This window comes from Ranitomeya imitator, chromosome 5 (assembly GCF_032444005.1).
Source record: "Ranitomeya imitator isolate aRanImi1 chromosome 5, aRanImi1.pri, whole genome shotgun sequence".
NCBI lineage: Eukaryota > Metazoa > Chordata > Amphibia > Anura > Dendrobatidae > Ranitomeya > Ranitomeya imitator.
This window is the reverse complement of record NC_091286.1, coordinates 221,877,498-221,898,545: the sequence shown is the minus strand read 5'-3', so window position 1 is coordinate 221,898,545 and position 21,048 is coordinate 221,877,498. Positions and strand designations below refer to the sequence as shown.

The 21,048-nt window shown below is 44.2% G+C and overlaps 1 protein-coding gene and 2 non-coding genes across 4 annotated transcripts in view; 2 read left to right on the top strand and 1 right to left on the bottom strand.

Annotated features, from left to right (window-relative positions):
- Positions 1-21,048, top strand: part of SYTL3 (synaptotagmin like 3) — a 321,014-nt gene that overhangs the window by 159,423 nt on the left and 140,543 nt on the right. For both annotated transcript variants that reach the window (XM_069725923.1, XM_069725924.1), the window contains exons 5-7: positions 10,332-10,383; positions 13,208-13,274; positions 17,440-17,512. In XM_069725923.1, the coding sequence (XP_069582024.1) occupies positions 10,332-10,383; positions 13,208-13,274; positions 17,440-17,512 (192 nt within the window). The remainder of the gene's footprint in view (positions 1-10,331; positions 10,384-13,207; positions 13,275-17,439; positions 17,513-21,048) is intronic.
- Positions 12,859-12,995, top strand: LOC138639859 (small nucleolar RNA SNORD90). Its single transcript, XR_011313387.1, has one exon. It is a non-coding gene; the product is annotated as a small nucleolar RNA SNORD90 (small nucleolar RNA).
- On the bottom strand, positions 12,864-13,000 carry LOC138639860 (small nucleolar RNA SNORD90). The gene has a single exon (XR_011313388.1). It is a non-coding gene; the product is annotated as a small nucleolar RNA SNORD90 (small nucleolar RNA).

Here is a 21,048-nt window from a genome sequence, read left to right as displayed (position 1 = left end):
AATCATTCACTAGGGAGGGTTATTTAAAGAGCGACTTTCACTCACAACACACACACATATTTACAAGACAATACTAGCGCATGGCCGTGCGGTCATGCGCAGTTTATATAGCTGCAGCACAGGAAACAGCTACAGAAGTTTTGCCCTTTCAGGACCTGCCAAAAGGACCAATGGGATGTGCTGCAGTACCTGAGCATGTGACCCTCGATCTCCAACGGGAGATCCTGCCCTAGGCATGCTCAGACAGAGAAAAGCAGGACTTAGATCCAGAAACGTCCACTCGCCGCTGCCCAGCACTGGCTTCAATGGCAGAAGCAGGAAAAGCAGCAGTAACTCTTCGCACAGAGTCAGACTGAGCGAGACGCTGGGATCGACGTCCCTGCTGAGCAGACTCCACTGCGGCTGGAGAAGAATGGGAGACCGCAGCGGAGACGGATCGAGATTCCCCCTGTGCAGCAGAGGAAACTCGACTCCTAACATTACCCCCCCTCCTAGGGCCCCCCCTCCTTGGGCCTTGCTACGTTCGAAGGCAGCAATGAGCTGCGGGGCCCGAATGTGCTCAACAGGCTCCCAGGACCTGTCCTCGGGGCCATAACCCTTCCAGTCTACCAAATAAAATTTTTTGCCACGTACCACCTTGAACCCCAAAATAACGTTCACCTCATAATCGTCCGTAGACGAACCCGATGTCCCAGCAGATGACTCGGAAAACCGGGACATATACACGGGTTTCAAGAGGGACACATGAAAGGTGTCGGTGATGCCCAGGCGTGGCGGAAGGGCCAGACGGTAGACCACAAGATTAACCTGTTCGAGGACCTTGAAGGGACCCAAGTAGCGAGGTGCAAACTTAGTGGACTCTACACGCAGCCTGATGTTACGGGCGGAGAGCCACACTAAATCGCCAGGAGCAAAGGTCGGGGCAGGGCGCCGATGTGCATCGGCGGAGGACCTCATTCTCTCCTTCGAGGCCCGAATGGCATCCTGAGTGCGGTCCCAAATGTCCCGTGCCTCCACTGCCCAGTCTGCCACCCTGGAGTCAGCAGAGGACACGGGCATAGGCACAGGAACCCGCGGATGCTGGCCGTAATTAAGGAGGAAAGGAGTCTGACCGGTGGAGTCAGCTACAGCGTTATTAAGGGCGAACTCTGCCCATGGTAATAAAGATGCCCAGTCATCCTGCCTGGCAGAAACAAAATGTCGCAGATATGTGACCAGAGTCTGATTGGCCCTCTCCACCAACCCATTCGTCTCGGGATGATATGCGGAAGAGAGATTTAACTCAATGCTGAGAAGACGACAAAGCTCTCTCCAAAACCGAGACGCAAACTGGGGACCCCGGTCACTGACAATTTTGTCTGGCATGCCGTGTAGGCAGAAGACGTGTCTTATGAACAACGCTGCCAAGGCCCGTGCAGAAGGTAACCGTGGGAGCGGCACCAAATGCACCATTTTCGAGAAATGATCGGTAACGACCCAAATGACGGTACAGCCGCGAGACTTGGGCAAACCCACTACAAAGTCCATCCCGACCATCTCCCAGGGCCTGTCTGCGACCGGCAAGGGATAGAGTAACCCAGACGGCCGTTGTCGAGGAGACTTATTTTTGGCGCATGAGACACACGCCAGAACGTAATCTCTGACATCTCGGAGCATATGCGGCCACCAGTACGTCCTCGCCAGCAGCTCAGATGTCCTTTTTGTCCCAAAGTGTCCACCCACCCTGGAGGAATGAGCCCAAGAGAGAACCTCCGGTCGCAAATTTATGGGCACAAAAGTCTTGCCCGGAGGCACAGACTCAAGCGACATCGGAGCCATGGTTCTCAAGCTCTCAGAAGGAACAATAAGCCGAGGCTCTCCTTCCTCCTCCTCAGATGACACAACAGAGCGAGAAAGAGCATCAGCTCGAATGTTCTTCTCCCCAGCGAGATAATGGAGGGTGAAGTGGAAACGGGAGAAGAATAAGGACCATCTGGCCTGGCGAGAATTTAGCCGCTGGGCTGTTTGCAAATATAGCAAATTTTTGTGGTCAGTAAAAACTTGAAAGGGAAAACGTGCCCCCTCCAAGAGATGTCTCCACTCTGAGAAAGCCAATTTCATCGTTAGCAACTCCCTGTCCCCGATGGAATAATTCCTCTCCGCTGGTGTGAAGGTCTTGGAGAAGAAGAAGCACGGATGCTTCCGACCTTGAGCATCCTTTTGGAAGAGGACTGCTCCAGCACCAACGGAAGAGGCATCCACCTCCATTATAAACGGCTTATTGACATCGGGACAATGTAGGATGGGAGCGCTAGCAAAATGAGACTTAGTAGAAGAAAAGGCCCTGGAGACCTCTTCAGACCACACTTTGGGATTTGCTCCCTTCTTGGTGAGGGCTACCAAGGGAGCTACCAAAGTTGAGAAATGGGGAATGAACTGGCGGTAATAATTAATGAACCCCATAAAGCGCTGCACCGCTTTAAGTGAATGGGGTTCTTGCCAGTCCATCACAGCCTGTAGTTTGGCAGGATCCATAGCCAATCCCTGGGCGGAGATGATATAGCCCAGGAAAGGTAAGGACTCCTGCTCAAACACACACTTCTCCAACTTCGCATAAAGAGAGTTTGCCCGTAGGAGGTCGAAGACTCTGCCAACATCTCTCCGGTGGGAGTCAATATCTGGAGAAAAGATGAGAATATCATCCAGATAGACTACAACCGAGGTGGAAAGCATATCCCGGAAGATGTCGTTGACAAAGTCTTGGAAAACGGCAGGTGCGTTACAGAGCCCGAAGGGCATCACCAGATACTCATAGTGCCCATCTCTGGTGTTAAATGCCGTTTTCCATTCGTCCCCCTCACGGATGCGAATCAGGTTATAAGCACCCCGCAGATCTAGTTTAGTAAACACTCTAGCTCCCCGAAGCCTATTGAAAAGCTCAGATATCAAAGGCAAAGGGTACTTGTTCTTAACTGTGATAGCATTAAGACCCCTGTAGTCTATGCATGGACGTAGTTCTCCATTCTTCTTCTGCACGAAAAAGAACCCTGCCCCAGCAGGTGACACTGACTTCCTGATGAACCCTCTTGCCAGATTCTCTTTAATGTACTGAGACATTGCCTCCGTTTCCGGGAGAGATAATGGATAGACTCGACCCCGGGGAGGCTCAGCACCAGGCAAGAGATCAATAGGACAGTCATAGGGGCGATGGGGCGGAAGGGTCTCCGCTGCCTTTTTGGAGAACACGTCTGCATAAGACCAATATTGCTTGGGGAGAGAGGAAAGATCTGCGGGTACCTCTGTAGTAGCAACCTGAACGCACTCTCGATGACACCTGTTCCCACAAGATTCACCCCATCCCAGAATTCTGCCTGAGGACCACTCGATGTGAGGAGAGTGGTACCGTAACCAAGGTATCCCCAAGAGAACCTCATCAATTCCCTCAGGAATGACGAGTAGAGATATAATCTCCTGATGAGATGGTGACATGGACAGAGTAAAAGGGATAGTTTGATGTGTAATCTGTGTGGGCAGTGTCGACCCATTCACCACTCGTACCGTTACTGGTTGAGATAGCATGACCAGAGGAATTGCGTGACGTTGGGCGAAGGCTGAAGACATAAAATTGCCCTCCGCCCCAGAATCCACGCAGAGTTCTACCGAGTGAGAGGATGAGCCCAATGTTATTGTGCCCTTAAAGGACAATTTGGAGGCAAACGTCGCCGTGTCTAGTGCACCTCCACCAACTACCACTAGACGCTGACGTTTCCTCGACCGCTGGAGACATCTGGAGGCAAGATGTCCTGACTGTTGGCAAAGATGACAAATCTGGAGTGCACGAGCGGTCCGGGACTTAGATCCCGCTCGTGACTCTACCACAGGCTCATGGGGCTCAGGAGCCTGGTCTGGAGATTCCAAAGGTTTGGCGAAGGTGGGAGCCAGCCGAAACCTCTGCCTACACTGGGCTCGCTCTAACCTCCGCTCGTGAAAACGGAGATCAATACAAGTGGATAGAGTTATTAATTCCTCCAGTGTGGCGGGAATCTCCCCAGTGGCCAGGGCGTCCTTAACGTGGTCAGCCAGCCCCCTCCAAAATATTGGAATGAGGGCTTTATCCGACCACTCCAGCTCAGATGCTAAGGTGCGGAAGTGGACGGCAAAATGACTGACCAAGGACGAGCCCTGAGTCAATGCCAACAATTGGAGCGCCGTATCATGGGTGACACGAGGTCCTAAAAAGACCTGTTTCAGAGTGCTCAGAGCACTCTGCACCACATGATCGCTACGCTCCCATAGCGGCGTAGCCCACTGCAACGCCCTGTCCGATAGAAGAGACACTATAAATCCCACCTTAGCCCGCTCTGTAGGGAAACGAGAGGCCAGAAGCTCGAGATGGATAGAGCACTGACTCACGAAACCCCTACAAGACTTACTGTCACCAGAGAATTTCTCTGGAAGCGGGAGGCGAGTTAGAGTCGGGACAGGAGCGGCAGTGGACAAGGTGACTGCAGCAACACTAGCAGCCTGAACAGCGACAGCAGTGACATCCACAGCTGAGGTTGAACGCTCAAGAGCTGCCAACCTTCCCTCCAGCTGCTGGATGTACCGCTGTGAACGCTGATCGTCCATCATTTACTAGCCAGACCTTGGCGCTAGTATTATGTTAAGGACTGGCGGAACGCACCAAGTACAAGATGAAATGGAACTAGGTGCGTTCGCAGTCCGAGGTCCACCGTGCAGGTAGAAACCCTGCTGCTAGTAAGACGGACTATATGGCAGTACTATAAGTATACACGCACGAGTTAACTTCACCCTGCGTGAAGGAAGCGATCCTGTTGCGTCACAGGACCGCGGTACCGCACATAGAGCGCGAGCAAGAAGTCAGCGAACTCAACCCCAACTAGGATTGAAGTCCGATTAGACACTTGCTGGCACAACACCGCAACTGGGTGTGTAAGGAAACTAAATAATAATATAAAGGCACAAGAGTGCGTGCGGTGCCGCACTGACGGACGCCACTAACCACCCAGGCTTGGGTCAGGAAAGCGCAGAGCAAGCGCACGGCACCGTACAGGCGGACACAGCAATTGGTAGCTGTAATGTGTGTTACGTGCTGTTGGATAAGTCGGGCGCTAGATAGCAAACATACACCTTCCGCGAACAATCATTCAATAGGGAGGGTTATTTAAAGAGCGACTTTCACTCACAACACACACACATATTTACAAGACAATACTAGCGCATGGCCGTGCGGTCATGCGCAGTTTATATAGCTGCAGCACAGGAAACAGCTACAGAAGTTTTGCCCTTTCAGGACCTGCCAAAAGGACCAATGGGATGTGCTGCAGTACCTGAGCATGTGACCCTCGATCTCCAACGGGAGATCCTGCCCTGGGCATGCTCAGACAGAGAAAAGCAGGACTTAGATCCAGAAACGTCCACTCGCCGCTGCCCAGCACTGGCTTCAATGGCAGAAGCAGGAAAAGCAGCAGTAATTCTTCGCACAGAGTCAGACTGAGCGAGACGCTGGGATCGACGTCCCTGCTGAGCAGACTCCACTGCGGCTGGAGAAGAATGGGAGACCGCAGCGGAGACGGATCGAGATTCCCCCTGTGCAGCAGAGGAAACTCGACTCCTAACAGCCAGTACTGGTTAGCAGCGAGCAGACGTCTCTTGAACTAAGTCCTGCTTTTTCCCTTCTAAGCATGCCCAAGGTAAGACCTCTCATTGGAGGTCAGGAGTCACATGCTCAGGTACTGCTGCAGCTTCCATTGGTCCTCTAGAAAGGTCCTGAAGTTGCTCTGGTATTGTAGCAGCATCCATTGGTACTCTAGGAAGGTCCTGAAGCTGCTGCAGCTATAAAAGGTTTGCATGGCCGCACGGCCATGCGCTAGTATCACTGCACGTTATGAGCTTTCTATTTGTGGTCGTGCCTGTATGTGGATAGGGTTTGGCTGAAATAAGCCCCTAGAATACCGGCACCTCCGGTGAGGAGTTTGTATGTATGTATTCAGGGCTGGCTAATAGCCACTAGAATTCCAGTTCCACTGGTGAGGAGTTTTTGTGTGCTTCTCTGTGTGCGTGACCACTGACTGCCATCAGCTCCGCAGTTAGCTGTGTTCCTCTGTGATGCTAACAAGGCACAGAGTGTTCTTTTCATTGAGACTCAGTGAAGTAACTGAGTTCACTTATACCGCCGTATAGTGCTGTCATCTTCTAGCAGCAGGTTCTCTCCTGGGCTGCGAACACACCAATTATAATATCTATATTAACTCGATGCGCTCCGCCAGTCCTTACAATATTATTCCGGTATTGGGGAGCATTATACTACTATGAGGGGAAGGGAAAGGGGATGCATTATACTATGGGGCTGCTGAATTATACTATGGATGCATTATACCCCTATGGGTGCATTATACTCCTATGGGTGCATTATATTATGGGGCTGCTGCATTATACTATGGGGCTGCTGCATTATACTATTGGGGTGCATTATAGTACTATAGGGTGCAATATAGTACTATAGGGTATTCAGGTGACAGTGTCCCTTTAAAGTCAAGTCATCGAAACCTTCAAAAAGAATCTGAAGACCCACCTCTTCCGACAAGCCTACAACCTGCAGTAACCACCAATCGACCAAACCGCTACATGACCAGCTCTATCCTCGCCTACTGTATCCTCACCCATCCCTTGTAGATTGTGAGCCTTCGCGGGCAGGGTCCTCACTCCTCCTGTACCAGTTATGACTTGTATTGATTAAGATTATTGTACTTGTTTTTATTATGTATACCCCTCCTCACATGTAAAGCGCCATGGAATAAATGACGCTATAACAATAAATAATAATAAATAATAATAATAATATAGGGTGCATTATACTTCTATGTGGTTGCAGTATACTGCTTTAGGGGGTGCCTTATACTACTATGGGGGTGCATTATACTGCTATATATGACTTTGAGGTACATTATACTATTATGAATGACTATGGGGGGCAATATGGAGAGACATGAGGCAGAATGGGAGGACACGTGGGGTCCAGAATGTGGGATATTATTACTGTAGTGGATAATTAAAGGATATTATTTTTGAGGATACTGTTTTCAGTGTGGAGGAGGAGATGTCCTGCTACTGTGCAGGGCGACACGTTCTCTATTTTCTTCATCTGGCATAGTATAGAGGTTGGGGAAAAATTGGGGAATGTGCTCTAGATAAAGAGATGAGATGAATCCTGGCTGGAAGAAGTGATGGCAGTGTGTGCTGGATGAAGATGAAGGACTTCAACTAGCGACGTCACCGGTGAGTCAGTGTGTTACCGGTACACTGACACTAAACGCTGTATTCTATATACAGAGCTCCTGTGTATAATGTCACCGGTAATCACTGTATAACCTGTACACTGACACTACAGTATATACAGAGCTCCTATGTATAATGTCACCGGTGATCACAGTATATTGCCTGTACACTGACACTGTATACGAAGTACAGATCTCCTATGTATAATGGCACTTATGGTGATATTAGTATTGTGTTTTTTCTTTATTAATGATCAGTATTGTAGTATTCAGTCACTATGTTGTGGTAATATGTGATCTGGTCATGGTGTGGCGGTATTTGTTCCTTGTATGTGCTATTATATGGTCACTGTGGTTGTAATATGTGATCTGGTCATGGTGTGGCGGTATTTGTTCCTTGTATGTGCTATTATTCGGTAACTATGTGGTGTGTTATGATCTGGTGGCCTTGGAGCAGCATGAAAAGACCTTCGCTGGAGCAGTGGTAACTTTACTGACCGCAAACCCTGATCCTATCACCGCACTAGAAGTAGCCGTGGGGTGTGCCTAACCAGACCTAGACACCTCGACACAGCCTAAGGACTAAATATTCCTAAAGATGGAAATAGGAAAACTCTCTTGCCTCAGAGTAGACCCCCAAAGGATAGGTAGCCCCCCACAAATAATGACTGTGAGTAGGAGAGGAAAAGACACGCAGACAGAAAACAGGGATAAGCAAAGGAGGCCACTTCTACCTAGATAGGAAAGGAAAGTTCAGGATACTATGCGGTCAGCATAAAACACTACAAAATATCCACAGCAGAAAAATACAAAAACTCCACCACCTAACTAAAGATGTGGAGAGTATATCTGCGACTCCAGCGAGTCCAACTAGACTGAGAAAAACATCAGGCACAGTCTAGCAGGAACAAAATAGAAACAAGATAAGCACAGAAAATAAACACACAGCAGTGTGTCTAAATAGATGAAGCAAACACTTATCTTAGCTGAATTGGCAGCAAGCAGGAGAGGCCAGGCAGAGGACCAACACTTCCAAAGGAACATTGATTACTGGCAAGGACTAATGAGTCCTGCACAGCTAAATACCCCAGTCAGAATTGCAATTAGCAGAAACACCTGTCCAAGACTGCTGCTCAGGAATAACTGCATTACCATCAACAACCACCGGAGGGAGCCCAAGAGCAGAATTCACAACAGTGGTGGTAATATGTGATCTGGTCATAGTGTAGCGGTTTTTGTTACTTGTATGTGGTATTATTTGATCACTATATGGTGGTAATATGTGGTCTGGGCATGGTAAGGTGACATTTGTTCCTTGTTTGTGTGATATTGTTGGCTATTTTAAAAATTGAATGATAAATAAAAATATACCTAAATTGTATTGGGCATTTCAACAAATGTTTAGTAAGTTACAGTAGAGTATTGCCCGGCCAAAGAAGTCTACCTTGTCATAGTGGCGGAGTTAAAAAATCTTTTGGCCAAAACAAAAGCTGCAGGTTATGTATGTGGTGATGGGAGCTATAAATGTGTGATTGGTGAGGACGTGGTACAGAAGTTGAGTTTTTCCAAGAGAGGGTGTTGGGACTGTGGACGGTTCAAGGGGTGGAGGCGGGGCTGGGATGGAGCCTGGCTGGACTCTCAAGAGGGCCCCCGAAAATTTTGCCAGTATGGGGCCCCACAATTCCTAGTGGCAGCTCTGTAATGTAATATAGCTGTAATAGAGTTGGCACTGTATGTTATGAAGTACTTTCTGTAATTCTGTATACAATTGCAAGAAAACGTACTGCATCATTTGAAGTAAAATGCCCAATACATATTAGAATCAATTAGACCTTTATTTTTCCATTCACATAGCCATATTAGGGAATGTTTTTTACGGAACGAGTTTTACTTTTCAATGACACCATTCATTTTAATGTACTGGAAAGTGGGGAACAATTTCCAAAATTGTAAAAAGTTCCACAATTTTTGGGGAGGTTTTTTATTTACCTTGCTCACTATATGGTAAAATTAACCTGGCAATATGTTTCTTCAGGTCAGTACGATTATGCCAAACATGTATAGTTTTTCTTTTTTTCATTAAAGTGTCAAAAAAATCGTACATTTGAGAACAAAAAAAACAAGTTTGCTTTTGTCGCCATTTCTCCAAACCCATAATGTGTTCAATTTTTGGGATGTGTACGGGCTTATTTTTTGCATCCTGAGCTGGCAGATTAACTAATGCCATTTTGGGGTTAGATATGTTGTTTATATCATCTCTTGTTGCATTTTATTCCATATGTTGCAGCGGCCATTGGGCATACATTTATTTCGTTATCGGAATAGCTGCGGGTAGAATCGCAATCCACCCTTGGTATTAACCTGTTAAATGCTGGTCATACGCTGGCAGCGGCATTTAACAAGCGCTTTCGGCAATGACGCCGGAAATCCGCCCACTGGTGACCCCCTGTCACGTGATCGCGGATCACCGGTGTGTTGGCATGACACCCGGAGGTCTCCTGGAGTGGTCGTCGCTCATAGCAAGTGAGTCATTCTGTTATATAGAGGCTATCTGATCATCGCCTCTATGTAGCAGAGCCGATCGGGTCATGGCACCTTCTAGTCTCCCATGGAGACTATTGAACCATGCCAAAAGTTAAAATAAAAATGTTTGTAAAAATATTAAAAAAGTAATCTCCCTTTCGCCCCTTTCAAAATAAAACAATAAAAACACAAACATACACATATTTGGTATCCCCGCATTCAGAATCGCCAGATCTATCAATAAAAAACGGATTAACCTGATTGCTAAACGGCGTAGAGAGAAAAAAAGTCAAAACGCCAGAATTACTTTTTTTGGTCACCGCGACATTACACTAATGCATTGCATTAAAAACGTTTCATTACTCTAACAGATACTGACTTTTAAAAGAAATACATTTGTGAGTCAGACAACTTTGCAACATTTAGCAGAAAGGAGGAATTATACTTTAATTCTTTTTCCCAGTACAGCATATTATTGTATTGAATAGTTCTATATAGCTTAAATAAAATGTAATATTATGTATATTACAGGAAATCATGACACAGTTGGGGCAAAGCTGTTAAAATCCTATCAAAAAATGAGGTAAGTAATTAGAAAGTTAAAGTGTAACCAACATTTAAGTTCCCAGAGGAACATTGACCCATAAGTCTCCTTATGACGTCTTGGCATTTTCCACAAGGGGAAGACCTCTCCCCTAGTCAAATCAGATCTTCTGCTTTGCACTGAGGAGAGGCAACCCCCAAAACATGTCTGCAATGTAGTGTCTGTTTTTTCTGTGGCAATCCTGAGTAAACGGTGGACATTGACTCTAAAGATACCGTCACATTCAGCGACGCTGCAGCGATATAGACAACGATCCAATCGCTGGAGCGTCGCTGTTTAGGTCGCTGTAGAGACGTCAAACACAGTTACTCCAGAATGATGCAGGAGCGATCCAGTGACGTACTTATCGTTCTCCCTGATTGTTAGCTCCATGTAAAACATTGCAGGCATCGTTGCTTTTGAGGTCAAACATGACGATACATGCCGACCTGACTACCAAATAAAGTGCTGGCCTTCTAGCTCCGACCAGCGATGGCACAGCGGGATCCAAATCGCTGCTGCGTGTCAAACACAACGAGATCGCTATCCAGGACGCTGCAACGTCACGGATCGTTGTCGTTCTCGTTGTAAAGTTGCTAAGTGTGAAGGTACCTTTAGGATTGCTACAGCCATAGGTGGAACTAGACTTCCTGTCCTCTTTTTTTTTTTTTGAAGAGACTATTTGCACATCATTTAAATGTGATAGGTAAACTTTAAGCCTGTATAACATATCACTAGTGTGAGGCTGCCCTTTTTATTCAATAAAACAATGGGCAAATTAAATAAAATGCTGTTGGCTGTCCCTAATGCCTCCCTCAAGGACCCAACTTTCTAGAAAAAGTCAGAACCAAGTTTTTTGGTGGTTTTGATGTTATTTAGTAAAAATATTGACTTGTGGCTCACTGTTTTCTTAATTTAAAAAAGGCAGCCACAGACTGGATAGAGGTACTCTTTTAGCATGCTGCCAATCTGTGTGGGTCTGTGTTCTGAGGCCCCTACGATATGAGTCACTCGAAACACATCTCTGCAAGCAGCTCTTAGCACCTGTATGAGTGAGCCCACACACTCATCAAACAGTTTTCACCAAAACATTGGCATTAAATGCTTTAAAATTTTGCTAATATTTTTTTGCAACTCATACTTGAGTAAAAAAGTTGTGACTTTTTGTCATTTTTATTTCTGTCCCAGCCAGCATCACCTACTTGGGCGAACTTGGGCGCCCAATAAAAGTCGGTGAAGGTTAGCTAGGAAGGGACGTGGCTAAATGTGACCGACAAATTCATCAGAATGGACACCACAAAAATGGCATGAATTATGACAAAAATGTCCAATACTGAAGTTCATTTCTTGCAGTGACACATGGTTACTGAAAGTTGCACCAAATTCGTAAAAAGACATTTGTCCCATCTAAGGACACGATCCTATAAGGTCGGCATACAAATGTCAGTCTTGATGAATCAGGGCCATTTGAGTCCGTGCACCACTTTTTTGCCTACTCATGTCAGGGACTGAACACTGATGCTTGCAGAAGTAAGGACTTCGGTGCAATGCGTTAAGTGTTCAGCAGGGACCTCAAAACCCAGACACCCACCAATCACCAGCACACTTCAGTCTCTAATTTCAAATAATAAGCACAATTTAAGAAATAAACAAAACAAATGCTTCAATAAAATCGAAACAATATACGGTCATTTTGTATAGCTTCAGGTAACTGTCTTTAGCTTTAAAAATAATCTGTGTCTAGCCTCTGATTGACAGCTCTCTCATTATGCTGTGGATATGTGCTGCTAAAGGGATTGTCCAGGCTTGGGGTACAAGTCTGCAGTCACTCTGTGTGGACTTGTGAGTCCTCATAGCATGCTCACTGTGTGCTGTAAGGATTCTCTGCTGCCGGTAGTCATGTGACCTCAAGAATGCAATTCGCATACACCCGGCCACATTCCGACTAGACATGTCCAATCTTGCTCAATACACTTACATTGAGAAGGGCAGTGCACGTCTAGTTGGCATGTTACCACATATATGCATATTGTCTAAATGCTGGCCCATGATCGCCTGCTCATGGTGCCAGAGAATACTCACAGCGTGCACATGCAAGCTCACTCTTTGTAAAGGTAATCATGTAATCATTCAGTGCCTAACTCACAAGTCAACATGACTGTATCTGTGAGAAATCAGTCACCAAGCATGATTTCAATACTGAAGAGTCCACACATTGATCAGTTCTTCGTTACTTTCATCATTTACAGTCATTTCATTGTCTGCTAACGACAATAAAATGTCTAGAAAATTCCTTGGAGAAGGGAATGGCACTAGGATATCAATTGCAGCTTTATATTCCTCGCACTCATTACATGGATCGCTCACACATGCGGTATGCAAAAAGCCACTGAGATGCGGTGCTCAGCTAATGAGGTAATACCAATCTTCATAAACAAAAGTTGAAAAAGTAGCGGCACTCACCAGTCTGCTCAAAATTATGTCTTTAATGTGTCTTCAATCCATAGTACAGATTATGCGGACACAATGCAGGTAGTTACGAGGGTGCCCTCGTAACTACCTGCATTGTGTCCGCATAATCTGTACTATGGATTGAAGACACATTAAAGACATAATTTTGAGCAGACTGGTGAGTGCCGCTACTTTTTCAACTTTTGTTTATAACGACAATAAAAGTAGTAAGCGGAGCCTCTTCAATATAATAATGTACATATGTTTCTTCTGTCATACTATATATCGTAACAATTGTGTTTTGTTTTGCTCCATTAGCCAGTATATCTGTATTTCTAAATTGTTGAATTCTCTGTGTCCTTTCATGTTTTAGCAAGATCTCCGTTGTTCCACCTACTCCTCCTCCTTTCTCTGAAGTAACTCCTGTGTATAACTCGGGGGTAATGTACAAGATTTACTTTATTTTTGTCAGTGATTTAGGATTGTGTATTTACAGCATAAACCACAACCAAAGACAAACATACAGCTCTGGCAAAAATTAAGAGACCACTGCAAAATGTTCATTTTGTCTGATTTTTCTCTTTATAGGTATATTTTGGAGTAAAATGTAAATTATTCTTTTACTCTATAAACTTCTGACAACACGTCTCCGAATTTCCAAGCAATAACTTTTGTATTTCTTTCTGAAAAGGAGAAATGGTCAAAATTAAAAAAACAAACAGTGCTTTCAGACCTCAAATAATGCAAAGAAAACAAGTTCATAATCATTTAGAAACAACAATACTAATGTTTTAACTCGGGAAGAGTTCAGAAATTAATATTTTGTGGAATAACCATAATTTTTAATCACAGTTTTCATGCATCTTGGCATTCTTTCCACCAGTCTTTCACACTGCTTCTGGAGCAAAAATGTAAGCAGTTCTTCTTTGTTTGATGGCTTGTGACTATCCATCATCCTCTTGATTACATTCCAGAGGTTTTCAATGGGGTTCAGGTCTGGAGATTGGACTGCCCATGACAGGGATTTGATGTGGTGGTCTCTTAATTTTTGCCAGAGCTGTATCTCTGCAAATCACTTTAAGGTGGCCATACGCATTCGACCAAATCTCCTGAAACATTTGGGCAAGCTGAAAGTCAACATGGCGGATCCTTTCTTTTTAAGGGAGATAAGCCATTGTCGGACATGTACAGTGTGCTCAGACAAACCCAACTTGCATACACTGGATATAAGGAATTCTTAGGAATAGCAGTGTGCAGAATGAGAATTTGAACGACAACTAATGAAAGTGTATAGCCAATTTTAGAGAAGTGAATAATCTACAAAAATAGTGTTTATTCCATTATTTTTCTTGGTAGAATCAAAATATTTTCAAGCTAAATTACATGAAATCTGAAGAGCTTTTTGATATAACTTCAGTTATCTGTAATGCCAATAAAATGCCAGGCATTATTCTCATTGTATAGTTATATAGCTTGAGTATGGTTTTTCCACTCAACCCCATTCAATGAAGCAGACCTGCAATACTAGACCCAACCTATGAACAGGTGTGGTGCTGTTACTGAGTGACAGCAGGTATATTTTCCTAATACTGTACAGACACTTGAAACCCTTCCTGACGTGTTATTCATGTATACTATGAGTGAAAAAAACCTAATAATCTTGTAGGTATGATTGTTCATGTATGTCATGTCAGGAGTAGTGATGAGGTGTTATCTGAGTACGCTCATATCTTAATTGAGTATTTTCAGCATACTAGAAAAAAATGCTCAAGTCCTTGTGGGTGCATGTGTGGTCGCCTTTTGACAGCCGCAATACATGCAGGGTTTGAATAACAAACAGGCAATCCTTGCATGTGTTGCGGCTGTCGAAAGGCCGTGAGACATGCAGTCATGTAGACTCAAGCATTTTCTCCTAGCACGCCGAAGATGCTCTATTGGGGCATGAACATGCTCAGAAAACACCTTACTAGTCAGGAGCAATGTATAGACATGGCTGTGCTACACAGTGTGCACCTGCTGTGACAGCAGCGATCAGAGCCAGCTTCATTTGCTTCAGTTTAACGTCTCAATTGATGAAGACAATAGTAACTACAGCATTAAAGTGACTATTTAGAAGGCTCCCATGTATGTCATCTTTGTGCTCTTAATAAGGCTTGCTTGTGCAACTTAAGTTCCCATAGGGATGGGTGCTAGGGAAACTAAACAATGTAAAAAAATTATAAAAATGCACTTTACCTTATTGTCATGCAGTGACCCCTGTGGCAGCTAGGGGGCGCTGTGTGTGCCCCTCGGGATATGCATGGAGGCGTATCTGTTGTTATAATGGTAGTGAAACAGTGACTGGCAGAATTGTAAGTGGCCGATATGTGTCGCAGAGGGAGTCTGCGTGTAATGTTGTTGTTCTGGGACCTGTAGTCCCACAAGTGTTTGTATAGTTGTGAAGGGAGACTTACTAGGTTAGTTATGAGAGATGGGCAGGTCAAACTAGCCACACACACACACACTCCCACCTGTGGGAGTGGTTTCAGCTTCATAATGTGACCAGGGTGTGGGTCACATGGTCGCAGAGTGTGGACCTGAATGGTCTATGCTTGAAGGTCCTGGAGAGCCTATGTGTTGGGAGTGTCTTCTCCCTGAAGAGCACATGGTGGGGCTTTGGACCTGGTGGCCTGGGGTGTTGGACAGATGTCCTGAATAGCACCCAGACAGGTCACATGCCTGTGTGTTGGACAGTCCCCAGTAGGGACAGACATCCTGAATAGCGCACTGAGCAACCTGTGTTGGAAGACCTGGGAGTAGGCTTCCTGAAGAGCACAACCTGTGTTGGATGTCCTGGGAGTAGGAATCCTGAAGAGCACATGCCAGTGTGTTGGACGGTCCCAGGTGGGATGGACATCCTGAATAGCGCACTGTGAAACTGTGGTCCTGGATGGTCTGTGTTGGAAGCTCCTGTGAGTGGAGTCTTCCTGGAGCACCTGGGAGACTGTGGACCTCAATGGTCTGTGTTGGGGAAGCTACCGTCCTTCGGTGGCTCTGGACTGACTGATGTGTGCCGGCCAGGCAAGTTGGTGAACCCTGTAAGGCAGTTTCCCCAGGAGAGAGGACTGACGAGGAGTCAGAAGGGGGAGCAGGAGCTCCCATAAGGTACCATTGACTGTTGGTGCTTGTGTTATTCTATGAACTGTACGGACACCCATGGTAACTGGACGAAGTGAGAGGTCCAGCATGTTTAGTGTCTGTGAGATAAAGCTGCAAGTTAATATCACCGGTTGGTGCCTATTGTGTTCTATGAAATGTATATAATGAACTGTGCATAACCCGGTTTATGACATTTTAATAAACCACATAGACTGTGTTTAAGCGAAAAATCGTGCCCGTGTGCCCAACACATGCGGTAAGCACAATCTTACATTATTTTAAGTAAAATAATGTAAAATGTAAAAAAAATAATATGAGTATAACCAGTTTTGCAACAACTATACATGTAATTCCTGTCTGGTAAACACAATATTTTTAAATGCCAGAATTGCTGTTTTTTTTCTTTGTGTCCTCAAAAGAATAGAATGAAAAGCAAATCGGGGGCGAGTCAAAAATGTACCGCAGTCCAGTTATATAAAAACCTCTGATTGCCGCAATGTGTTATTAGCACTTTCCGTAGGAGGTCAATGTTGCCCCAGTCACTGCTGTGCAGGTTTGAACATATTACATCAGCTCTGTTGTGATTGCAGTGTAAGGATTTCTGACTAACCCTCATAAAGTCAAATTCATCCCAGAAAGGTGCCAATAAAAACAACAGCTCTTCATGCAAAAAACAGCTTTCACACAGCTTCATATGAGGGAAAATAAAAAGGTTATAGGTCTCAAAATACAGAAAAACTTTACGTAAAACAAAAGTTATTATTGCTTGCTTGCATTTTATGGTGTGTAGTTTTTTTTTGGTATTTTTATTCACTGAGAGTCAAGAGACTTTTTTTTTCGAATAGGCATCCAAAAATGGTGTGTATATAAAAATACCATAAAATTGCATGAGAATTATATTTTTTCAACGCCAGAAAAAAAGCTACAAACAACCATGTAGGATGGAAGATCTATGGTGTTCATTAGGGTATGTGCACATGATGCGGAAAACGCTGCAGGTCCGCAGCAGTTTCCCATGAATTTACATTACAATGTAAACCTATGGGAAACAAAAAACGCTGTGCAGATGCTGCGGAAAAAAACCGCACGGAAACGCAGCGGTTTACATTCTGCAGCATGTCACTTCTTTCTGCGGATTCCACAGCGGTTTTACAGCTTCTCCTATAGAAAACTGCAGTTGTAAAATCACAGTGAAATCCGCGGTAAATCCACGATAAATCTGCAGCAAAAACACAGCGTTTTTGCCCTGCAGATTTATCAAATCCGCTGCGGAAAAATCCGCAGTGGACCATTATACGTGTGCACATAGCCTAATACCTTCAGTAGTATGACCTACAATGGCATTTATGCATTTATTAGATAATAGAGCATTGTTGGCCAAAATGTAATAACATGAATTTGTGAAAATTGATTAGAAAAGTTGAATGAAAATTTAAGATTCCCTTGTGTGTTCATTCTGTTTTGCAGGAGCTCACTAAAACAAAAGGTTTTAATAAATCTGTGGAAAATATCTTCCTTTCCCTCACAACCCAAGTTAAGAGTAAGTATGGGAATATATTAAAAGTAGTAGGTTTCCCATTATAGAGGTTGTCCAGTTTAGTCATTGGCATTCAGTTAGCAGCAAGGTGACGAGACAGAAATGTGTTGGGTTAACGTTCAGGACACATCCATGGGATGGCTAAGTAGGATGGTGGACTAGGGGTTTTATTGTGGCTTCTTATAAAATCATTACACCCAGACTCACACATTAATGTGTAGATTAAGGTAAGCAATGAATATCTAGGGATCTAGCTGGGAAAGAGAATCAAAAGCATAAAATGGCTATGGATGGTTTAACGTGGCCATGAAATAGGGTCCATGCTCGGGTCAGAATATCCTACACGACTGCCAGGTTCCCTGACCTGAGCTATGTATACACCTATAAGAACGTTTGTCTCAGGTAAGGAATTCCGGAAGTTGTGCCGTATATTCTGATCCAATCAGTGTCTTTGTTTCACAAATATGTGTAATCCAGCTAATGCTAAGTGCACACAGACGTTTTAGCTCATAAAGTACGGTATATATGGGCTGTATTGTACAAAAAAAAATACAATTATTATTGCTAGTTAATGTTATGACCTAACAGGTATGTAACAGCAACGTCATACAAATACACAGTATGTCAGTGTTTTATTGTGTAGGGTGATGCAATAAATTTGCCACCTGTATGAAGGATGCACCATGGTAGAAGGAATCTATCGGTAGGATTAACCCTCCTAAACCATCTAGATGGGCACGCAGGTCATAGGAAGCTGAACAAAGTGATACCTTGATATTTGTGATTCGATGGTTTAGTTCAAAGAAATCCATATTTTTTCTTATATGTAAATGAGCTGTAAGAATCCATGGGCCGGACAGAGATCTGAATGAGAATCTGAATCCAGATGTTATTTTAAGCCAAAAGGGGCATTACCAGTGTGAAACATGTGGATCAGAGGGGCAGACTGTCAGTCACCACATGGTTCACACGAGTAAAGTCTCCTTTCATTTAAAATTAGATCTGGACGCAGATTCTCGGGGACATCTATGCCTGGCTCCTTAACATATAAGACAAGTGAATTTTTTTGGAATAAGACATCAGATTGCAGATATCAATATATAATTTTATTCACCTTGGACATGACCATATAAACGGCGTAGGAGGGTTGAGCGTACTGTGTCCATAATGGTAGTTCCCTTTGCACCACTCCACAGGCTCCGAGCTTCCTTGGGTCAACTTCCCACCAAGCTACCAACAGCAAATTCAGAGACAAATAGTATCCAAGGCACCAGAGAGATGATTCTATTTCCTTTATTTATCCAAAATGTATCATAAAAGCAAAGTTTTGCCAGAAAACGACCTTTTTCAAGCAAAAACATACAGCTATGGCAAAAATTAAGAGACCACCACATCAAAACCCTGTCATGGGCAGCCCAATCTCCAGACCTGAACCCCATTGAAAACCTCTGGAATGTAATCAAGAGAATGATAGTCACAAGCCATCAAACAAAGAAGAACTGCTTACATTTTTGCTCCAGAAGCAGAGAGTGAAAGACTGGTGGAAAGCAGTTAAAGCATTACGGTAGTATTGTTGTTTCTAAATGAATTATGAACTTGTTTTTTTTTTTTTATTTTGACCATGTCTCCTTTTCAGAGAAAAATGCAAAATTTATTGCTTGGAAATTCGGAGATGTTGTCAGAATTTTATAGAATAAAGAACAATTTACATTTTACTAAAAATATACCTATAAAGAGAAAAATGAGCCAAAGTGAACATTTTGCAGTGGTCTCTTAATTTTTGCCAAAGCTGTATAGCTATATTAATACTATGTCTTTCAATTGTATACAGTCTCCATGGTAACATGGGAGGGACCTGTGGGAGGAGTCGGAAGGAGTGGCCCAAATGTTCTCAGATATAAAATGGTTCTGGGTACTGCATGTAGGATGTAATGCAGCCAGCCCCCATAGAATGTAATGCAGCCAACCCCCATAGAATGTAATGCAGCCATGTGTATGTGGGGGGCTGAATATACTTTAAAGGGTTGAGGTTAGGGTTAGGGTTGGGGTTAGGTTAGGGTTTGAGTTGTCTTAGGCTACTTTCACACATCAGGTTTTTTTGTTTCAGGCAGAATCCGGCTAATGCTTGAAAAAATGGATCCGTTGCAAATAGTGAAAAAACTGATGCAACGGATCCGTTTTTCTGCCGGATCCGGTTTTTATTTTAGAGAGAGAGATATGATTTCAATGGAAAATGGTTTGAAAAACGGATCCGGCATAAAAAAAACAAAAAAACGGATCTGTATTTTTCAAAACTTGCCGGATTATGCCTGAAACAAAAAACCTGATGTGTGAAAGTAGCCTTACGGTTAGGATTGTGTTAGGGTTGGAGATAGAATTGGGGGTTTTCAAAAATTAAAAAAATCATGACGATATGACAGCTAGTTTTGAGCTCAAGTGCTTGCTACTCAAGTTTGCATCGGGTGGTCGGGTATGCACGGAGTATCACAGATCCCCACATGTTTAGGGGCATATAACAGCCACGAAACATGCGGAGCGTGGACTCAAGCAAGTCACTCGAGCACCCCCGATATTTTGTGCATACCCGAGCACCTGATGCAAACTGGAGTAGTGAGTAGTGATGAGCGAGTATACTCGTTGCTCGGGTTTTTCTGAGCACGCTCAGGTGGTCTCCGAGTATTTGTTAGTGCTCGAAGATTTCGTTTTTGTCGATGCAGCTGCATAATTTACGGCTGCTAGAAAGCTTGAATACATGTGGGGATTCCCTAGCAACCAGGCATCCCTCACATGTACTCAGGCTGGCTAGCAGCCGTAAATCATGCAGCTGCATCGACAAAAACTAAATCTCCGAGCACTAACAAATACTCGGAGACCACCTGAGCGTGCTCGGGAAAACCGGAGCAACGTGTATACTCGCTCATCACTAGTAGTTAGCACTTGTGCTCAACACTAATGACGACATATTCAATATGACAACCTAATGCTATCAAATTCTGTGTCACAGCTGTACGTTCAAAATGCTCACTATACCACTGGATAAATCCTTGAGGGGTGTGATTTCCAATATTGGATCGCTTATGGGGGGTTTCCACTGTTTAGGCACATCAGGGGCTCTCAAAACATGACATAGCGGCCACTCTCCATTCCAGCCAATTTTGCGTTCAAAAAGTCAAACGGTGCTCCTTCTCTTCCGAGTCCAGTTGTGAGCCAAACAGTAGACTTCCTCCACATATCAGGGGAATCAGGGTACTCAGGACAAATTGCACAACAATTGTTGTGGTCCATTTTCTCTTGTTACCCTTGTGAAAATAAAAAGTTTGGTTCTAAATTAATTTTTGTGGAAAAAACTGAAATGTTAATTTTTCCTTCCACATTGCTTCGGTTCTAATAAAGCAACTGAAGGGTTAAAAAACTTCTTGAATGTGGTTTGAGAACCTTGAGGGTTATAGATTTTATAATGTGTCACTTCTGGGTACTTTCTGTCATACAGGCCCCTTGGAGTCACTTCAAATGTGAGGTTGTCCCTAACAAAAATGGCT